This window comes from Coregonus clupeaformis, chromosome 29 (assembly GCF_020615455.1).
Source record: "Coregonus clupeaformis isolate EN_2021a chromosome 29, ASM2061545v1, whole genome shotgun sequence".
Taxonomy (NCBI): Eukaryota; Metazoa; Chordata; class Actinopteri; order Salmoniformes; family Salmonidae; genus Coregonus; species Coregonus clupeaformis.
Genome location: NC_059220.1, coordinates 30269900 through 30278925, shown reverse-complemented (window position 1 = coordinate 30278925; position 9026 = coordinate 30269900). Strand labels below are relative to the sequence as shown.

Sequence of the window (9026 nt, the reverse complement as noted above, 5' to 3'; positions counted from 1 at the left end):
GAAGACCCAAAGCTGACAACGTTAGGTTAAACTATGCTTGGTGTGACAGTTTAGAAAGACAACTGTATTATATTGTGTAATTCCTGACTGTTTGTGAATGGAAAAGCCCAAACTTCATGTCACTCTATTTGCCATAGGGTGAAAATGTCGTACCATACAGTAATTAATAAAGTATGGGGTGGTATTTCAGTGTTTTCAGTCAACAGCAGAATGAGTGTCTTTGTTCCCACAGGTAGCTATAGTGAGCAACCAATAGCAGAGAGGCAATAAGGCCTAAGCAACAGATGGTTTCCGATACAAACCCAAATTGTTTGCCTCAACCCCCTCCCTCTCTCTAAAACATCTTGCTAGGGAGAGTCTTCTACTAACCCTCTCCTCTGCACAGTTGGAAGGTACAAGCTACACTTTAATCATCAGCCAATTACAGTTCAGCTTCAATTACACCTGAGCACATATTACTTTGCTGCCGGGCAATAAAATACTAAAAACCACAATTAGTACTACTCTACTATTACTTCTGCTTTTTCTCCTCCTCCCTGTTTGAACTTGCTGCTCTTTATGCCCGCTAAACTGAACAACAGGGACTAGAGAAGCAGGGTGCGTGTCAATGCTCTTCCCTCAAGTTAGAGGGAATGAAAGAAGGGCTGGATCACATAGATTTAAACACACTATTCTGATCACCTGCACAACATACCATGAAATGGTTCCAGTCTATGACTAGGAGATACACAATGCAAAAGAGACAGGATTTTGAAGGAATTTGAGAGGTCTGGTGTTTTGACCTGTTTGACTGTAACTACCTTTAAACTTACCTGGCAGGGAGTTCTCTGTTTGATCAGGGCACTAACAAGTGAGGGAGGGGCAAAGAGAAAGAAAATATGAAAAAATAGGGACCAGAGAAATAATCCTGATGTATGGAACCCTTTGAATAACCCCACCCCAGCCACCCACCAAACCACAAAACCACCGCAAACAGGAATAATTAATTTACAATAACAAGGCTAAGTTGGGCTGTGATAAGTAGGTGGATCAAGAGAGTAATCACTCACATCACTGCATGCCAGTTATATTTGTGCACATCACACACCCATGGTAAACAAAGCCATTGTGGGGGTGTTGTGGAGTATAACTTGCTGAGACATGATGGGAACAATTAGTGTGTGAGAAAACACAGGCACGAATCTCCCAGGGAGGCCAAGGAGAGTGAGTTCTGTAATATCACAGGAATATGATGAAGATCAGGAGATGCTGAAGAAGAGTGAACTCTTTATACAAGGTGTCTGGGGTGAGTAGGGCATCCATAAACTAACATTTTTGTACTGTATTATGTTGCTAAGTAAAAAATAATATAACTAACTACTGTATAACAAAACTATGTTAAGATCTAGAGAAGGGGATAATACTTCACTTCAGAATGTAAAGTAGAGTTTATGCTTGATGATGTTTAGGTTAAGATGACAACATGTCACAGATAGTGATGTGTGTTTGACAAATGGGGCCTTAACAGTTATTACACCATTTCATCTCTCCCATGGCACAGCATATGTCCTCTAGTGTTGCTAGTCATCATAAATATGTCTGAATGCATTGAAAGGGGGAGTCTGCAGCTCCACATTCCTTCCCAAGGGAATGTGGTAAACCCAGAGGATTTGGGAAGCGTGAAATTCAGGGGAGGTCCAGATGAGATTACTGAATTATGGGATTGTTGGCTGGAGGAGGCCTGGGGAGAGAGCAGGCCCCTCGGCTCCATGGTAGTGGCTGAGGGAGGTGAAGGGGGAGATGGGGGTGAGGAGGTGGAGAAAGGGTGGGGATGAGGAACGGTGAGGGGGGATATAGGGAACGCCCGATTCACACGGAGCACAAAACTAATCTGAGAGTTGGACTGAGCTGAGGAGAAAAGCAGAGAGTTGTCATCTCTTCCTGTTTGTGAACAGGATTTAAATAGGAGCGTGTGCTTCCTCCTGCACAGCACAGGCCACCTATGTTCACTGCTCTGACCTGCTGTCACACAAACAATGTCAACCGCTTTCGTTTCACTCTACCGGCAGCGATGACCAAAGCAGAAAATAAGATCTTCAAAGGTAAACAGTACACGTGGAGAGGCGTTCTTATTTTTTGGATCAACATTTATTTCAGACTCAAAAAAGGAAGTACAGTTTTGGCAGTGTGTATTATTCCAAGATCAACATCAAAATGTGGCTAATATTGTCATAAAAACACAGCAGGCTTTTCACCTTAAATTTCCATCTGACCTGGATGAGGATGACATAAAGATCACATATTAACAATACAAATATAGATACTATCTCCTGACCTCTGCAAGATTTTCTATGCTAATATGAAGTGGACAGTGTAATGCCATGTACGTTCAGATACAGAGAGTGAGGCCCCATCAGATGTTTGTGTGATCGTATAGAATTACAAGGCTTCTAGGAATGATGTCAGGCTCTGTACAGTTGTTCCAAACCCTCCTCCAATTAATATTGAAATGATCACCATCCCTCTGGAATGCAGGGGAATAGGCCTCTTTGTACTGTCTATTATCAGCTTGGGTTATCAGATAGAAGGCAGACAGTAATGTACCAGTATTAAAACAGAAATAACACAATAACAAGGTATGGAGCTAGTAAACAATGTTTATCTTGTTAATCTATCTGCATGTCTCTCTCTTCCTCCTGGCTAGTGGGGCACATACATTAGCACAAAGCATGGCTCCTCAGAAAGAGAAGGGGAAGTGGGGACATAGAGAGAGCACTGTGGAAGCAGACACACAGGAGATCCTTTAGGGAAGTCTGGAGGCTAGGGACAGAGCATTGATGTGTGCGTGTGTGTGTGTGTGTGTGTGTGTGAGAGCTGTGTTATGGGGCCCCAGTAGAAGCAGGGAAGCCCTAACATTTAGGGGGCGTTTTGGGGGTTCAGGACTTGAGGTTTCATGTTGAGGTACTCCAGCACGAACACCTGCAGGATCTTGTTGAGGTTCTCGATGGTGGAGCGGTCCAGGTTCTGCTCATTGTCATCAAACGTGTGCCACACAGAGGGGAAGGGGGTGGGGATGAGATGGAGTACGCGCACACCTGATAGGAAACCAGAATACAAAGCTCATTAGTACCCTACTGAACACAGCCAAGCCTATGTCAGACCCAGTGTGTTGTGTGTTAGTTTACCTCTGTTGAGGAATGGCATGTGGTCATCCTGCACCGGACCCACAGGCATACCGGGCCAGAAGTACTGTACGTCGTTTGGATGGTCCTTCAGGTGGCCCGTGTTGTGCAAACGACGCTCTGAAAAGAGAGGGAACATTCAACATAGGGCAAAGGGCTTAGCTAGTGTGGGTTGCTGCCCTGGGCTAGGCTGCTGAGGTCCCTCGACGGATCCAATTGCAGGATCTCAGAGAGAGGGGTCTCCTGTGGGCAGAGAGAGAGAGCTCACCAATGTTCTGCATTCTGGTGAGCCACCTGGCAGTGTTGGGGAACTGGTTGCCAAAGCGTGGGCTGGGGCCTCCAATCAAGTCTAAGAGCAGAAACAGGTCCTGGAGGAGTGGGCGGAAGAAGAAGAGGAGGGTGAGAGGATGAAAAAGACGACAAAAGATCCCCTCAGGTCATCATTTATTTGACCGAGATGAGCGCCGACAGAAAGACACATCAATCTCAGATAAAGCATCCGAGCGAGGGAAACAATGCCCCTCTCTGTATCATTCTGATATTTCTTTATTTCTTCCTTTTTGGATTATGTGTGTATTGTTTTGTATTACTGTATTGATGGAGCTGCACCTGCGATAACATCTGCAGATCTGTGTACGATCACTAATCTGTGTGTAGCCCATGTTTCTGGCATGTCAAACTCTTTTTGGCCAGACAGCATCAGATACATGGGCCGCATACAGTAAGACCCAGGGAACTGTTTTGCTCACTTGGATGCTTCAGCCACTTGCGAATCGAAGGAAAGTTGGTGGGTTCACAGTGCACTGTTCGGATGATGGAATTATTTTGGACGAACGTGCGAAGGTAACCTACTTTTTAAAGTGATTTGTTTGACAGTCAGACGAAAACATAATGACTGGTTGTGTTCATGCCACATTAAAAGGTAATATATTTTTATAGTTAAATTACGTAAAATGCCCATCCAACTGACTCATTCTGGTGCCGGTCCTGAACACTAGTACCATGCCCAATGCATGGCCCATCTCTAAAACACACACATACCTCACTGCAGGACTATGAGCCTCTCTCCTTTATCTCTCTTCCCTGACAGGAATGGCGCTCTATTTGTTTAAACAACAGTAGTACTATCTCTCCATAGCTAGGATACAGCTAGAATACAGAATAACACATCTTAGATTTATTTGACATAATGTTATCGTAGATGGCATGATAAATGTCAAAATATATTCCACTACTCAAGCCTCCCTAATGGTTGCTTGACAAGGCTGAAAGATGGGTTTATAAATCAAACATATGAAGGACATAGGCTTTAAGATGGCCCATCCCTGCACTGCAACTGGGTGAAAATTAGTTCCCCATAAGCTGAATTGGTTGAATTTGTGCTTAGTTGTTTGAATATGTGCATGTAATGCCTGACATACAATGCCATGCAGTTCGTTGGTGTCTGTGGCTCCAGGTGGGTGTGCTGTGTTTTCCATCTTCTGGGCCAGGTGGCGGGAGCCGTACAGGGAGTCTGTAGAGGTCCACTGAAACAGAGCCTCCTCTCCATCAAAGAACAACAGCTGGAGAGACAGGTTGGGATTGGATCTCTGGTAGAGGATGAGCGAGAGAGTGAGACAGAAAGAGAGAGGTGGGGGCCAGGAAGTGAAAGAGATGTTTATTAGTCACTCCAAACAGTACTTGGGGAACAACTGGTGAGAACTTTTAGCTTTGCTGCCACCTATTGGTTTAAACAAAACACTGCTATGAAGAAATCAGTATTCAGTTAGTTAATTAAGTGTGGCCTTTGTCACTGTCTGTAGTGTCAGATAACCATGACCCCTGGCCCAGCCCTATGGCAGCCCCTGTCACTCAGGACCCATCCCCTCAGACAGAGGTCAGCTGACCTATGGAGCAGGGCAACACAAACAGCAATGTGAGAGGCTCTGTGACTGCTATGTCCATCTATTTTCATCTCTCAGCATCCTGCAATTCTTTGTTGATCTTGGCTACAGCTGTGTAAATACTTTGAGTGGGCTTTTACAAACTTTTCTGATCTAATATTTTTTTTTTATATATATTTTTTATATGCCATTTAGCAGACGCTTTTATCCAAAGCGACTTACAGTCATGCATGCATACATTTTTTAAATATTGCTCAGTAAACATAAATGATTGTACAGACTAAAGTGGACACATGAGAAAATTCTAAACCTTTCCCCACCTTCAGAGTCTTCAGCTCTTGATCCAGAGCCCATACCAGCTCCAACATCATGGCACAGGGCACCGCTGAGTCCGTGGCACCCAGGAACTCACGCCCATGCCACTGGGGAGGGTAGTACTTGGAGTCGTAGTGGCATGCCAGCACCAGATGGCGCTTAGCGGAGGGGTTGAGGGTAGCAATGATGTTGTTGAAGGTCATGGGACCGTAAGGGGTGTGTGACTCAAACCTGTCCTCCTTAACATCCCAGCCTGCCCTCAGAGAACCCAGAGTGCTCTTGATGTGCTAGTGGGAGACAGACATGTTGCATAATTAAATAGACAAAGCATTGGGAAACACATTGGGAAACATTTATCCTGGTAACTGACTAAAAAGAACTGACTAAATCCCCTCTCCTACATACACTGTACATTGACTAGTCTAATCATGCCTATGGCGTTATAAGTAGACCACACACAGTCGATTGTTCATGCCCTCAGCCATGGGGATACCGACCTGTTGCACTGCCAGGCTGCCTGCAGAGTTGGGGTACCGTGTCACTAGCAGGGGCCTGAGGTCCCTCTGCCACATCTGGTTCAGGTCTGTGTGTGACAGGACCCTGGTGATGTCACTGGAGCTGAGGGTGCTGGGCTTGTGGCTGATCTAGACAGAAGAGAGAAGAAAGCACAAGCTAATCAGGATTAGGGCTGCTCTGACAACAATGAGGACAGGAAAAAGTGGCTTTTCTTCATTACCACCTGTTTAGCTGAGACAGGGGCCCTGGCAGAGATTCTGTCATTGAAAAGAGGCACCACAGATGCTCCTCATTAATCACAATTAGTTCAACATTTTTACATTACAGTCATTTAGCAGACGCTCGACTTACAGTGAGTGCATACATTCTTTTTTCATACTCGCCCCCCGTGGGAATCAAACCCACAACCCTGGCATTGCAAACACCATGCTCTACATGCTGAGCTACATCCCTGCCGGCCATTCCCTCCCCTACCCTGGATGAATTGTGCGCCGCCCCATGGGTCTCCCGGTCGCGGCTGGCTACGACAGAGCCTGGATTCTAACCAGGATCTCTAGTGGCACAGCTAGCACTGCGATGCAGTGCCTTAGACCACTGCGCCACTCGGGAGGATACCAAAGAGGTAGATTAGTTCAACCTCTCAGAAAGCAATGAACAAAGACAGCCATGCAGGGAAACTAAGACCATGGGTAATCAGTGCATCTACAGTGTGTAGATGGAAATATACAGTTTAGAACACCGTGAAAAAACATTGTGCTACAGTTGCAACTTGCAGATCTTCAAAGTAGAGAAAGGGAAATCTCTAGTGATGCATTCAAATTGAGGAACATGCTGGGCAGGAAATACACATGACGCATAGATCATCACAGTCTCTTAATATAATGTAGCTTTGTGGAATATCTAGAGGACAGGACATAGGCTACTGTAGGGTTTCAAACTGTCAGTTTACACCATGCTATACAATCATTTGTATAGTGTGTCTGGCTGATGTCTACCAAGACAAGCTACAATATAACACAATATTTGCTTTATTGGTCCATTTGCACAGATATTCTGAATGTTTTGTTGTCACAGTACCCAAGCTACTTCGTCAGACAATGTTACCCAATCGTCCAAAAACCCAAGGTTACCCAATAATTGAAAAACCCAAAGTGATGCAAGTGAGCTAGTTTATTCTTGTTTTCATATAGGAATGACACACTGTGTGTACATTTATGGTTTGACAAGACTGTTCATGACTGATTTGACAAGATCGTGTATGCCTGTAATGAATTCAAGCACCTTTGCTGCGAGACATTTCAGGAGACAAGAAGCAATCACAGATCCAGGAAACATGATTGAAGGTTTTAAATAAACTGGCAGGTTACTACAGCTGCGGCTTGTGTGAAAGGTATGCTAGCAGGCAGCTCAGAAATATGAAGGATGCTTGTTAATAAATTTACCTTGCTCTCACTGTAGCTTCCCACAGATAAATGATGGAAAGATATTTATATCTGCTTGGAAGACAATGCATATCACAATTATTTTGTAGGCTTGATGACGAGGGAGAAAAACAAATAAGTCCAAAATCTGTCCACAAAATAAGCCTTAATGCCATTCTAGGAAGAAACCCATGGACACAACACGGTATTGATCGTATTCCATTCCACCAGCCCTGATCATTTTTGTTTGGTCTCAAAGTTCACCTGCCTCTTGTGCAGTGATCCTGTGTTGTCCTGGTAACTGGGACTGAGCGCCAGGACAGTAAGTGGTTGAAAAAAAGATGGTGAATAAGAGAATAACACCAACATTTCAACACCCTTCCCCTGTAGCCTACACTGTGCTCTGAAGATCAGCAGCTCTCTATTGATTCAGTGTATAATTTACATGTGGTGATCTGGCTGAGGAGATGATCTGTGTTATGAAACTGATGTCTGGGTTCTCTGGGGCTCAGACTGAAAGGTCAACATCAATATGAACAGAGCATTGTCTTTCTTCTCTCTCCATTTAGCAGGTTCCATTGCAGAAGTTCATATCAGTGTGGGCTAATAACATTAACACATGGGCTATTAACCAATGAAACACAGTAATAAACTGGTTATGTACCAGGTAATACTATTTCAATTGGACACAATCATGTTTTGTTATAGGATTACCTGTTGAAACATGCCCTGCATAGGCCTACTCTTGTCATTTCTCTGCCAACCATCCCCCTGGTTTGATCACTGAGACCTAAAGACAACACTGTGGGGATATTGTATTGGAATATCTCTTTCCAAGATGTGCGCTTTAAGGGAATGGTCTCACACCATGGCTTACACATTGAACTGAGAAAGGGTTAAAAGGGGGTCCACTTTAGATCTATAAATATCAAGATCTGCAATTGGTGGATCAATGATGATGACTGTGCTGCCATAGCAACGAGACAAAGAGAAGAGAAGATGAACAACATGGGACCTGCATAGCCAAGCACCCTTTATCTCAAAGGAATTACACAACATATCTTGCAAATGAATAGCTCTGAAGTGTAGGCCTATTAAGGATGCATTAAAGGCCATTTGAGGTGAGCATTGTAAAAACAAACTGTGGTTTATTATTATTTTGAATGGATTCTACTATTTACATTACAAACCTGTGAAAATAAATGCTTTGCAATATGATTAATTATAGATCAATTAAAATGCAAACATTCTAAAGACTGTCTACTGTCTCTATCTCAATGCCTTCTCTCATCTCTCATTAGTCATTCAATGCCTTTTTGCCCACCTATCTGTCTCTTTAGAAAATTTGAACTTTGTGACATATTCTAAATACACTATAGAAATCATATATGCTATGCAACAGAAAGTAATAATTTAGTAATAACTTTTTTGTTTTGATAAAAGCAACAAGATCATGCACACATAATCATTGAACAGTGTACTGTTATATTTTTTTGTAGCCTACCTTCTCTTGTGTCCATGGGACCTGTGCTCTCTGTCCATTGATATTATCGATAAATGTTGTAAAAATGCTCACTACATAAAATAAATGCATAAACGGACTGGAGCGACGTTCAGCCATCGCTGCGGTTTCTCTCACTGAACATTCAAAACCTCTCCTCCGTGTAATCTTGGATCATGTGAAAAACATGAGGGAGGACCAGAGGCATTCTACAGCGTCACCGTTTTTT

The 9026-nt window shown here is 43.6% G+C and overlaps 1 protein-coding gene across 1 annotated transcript; it reads right to left on the bottom strand.

The window, feature by feature from the left end:
• Positions 1–2108: 2108 nt before the first annotated feature.
• Positions 2109–8968, bottom strand: qpct (glutaminyl-peptide cyclotransferase). The gene is made up of 7 exons (XM_041855346.2): positions 8801–8968; positions 5857–6003; positions 5365–5646; positions 4583–4750; positions 3430–3529; positions 3165–3281; positions 2109–3074 (listed from the first exon to the last, which is right to left on the bottom strand). Exons 1-7 carry the CDS (start codon positions 8915–8917, stop codon positions 2896–2898), a joined length of 1110 nt encoding a protein of 369 aa, XP_041711280.1. The 5' UTR covers positions 8918–8968; the 3' UTR covers positions 2109–2895.
• Positions 8969–9026: the final 58 nt, after the last annotated feature.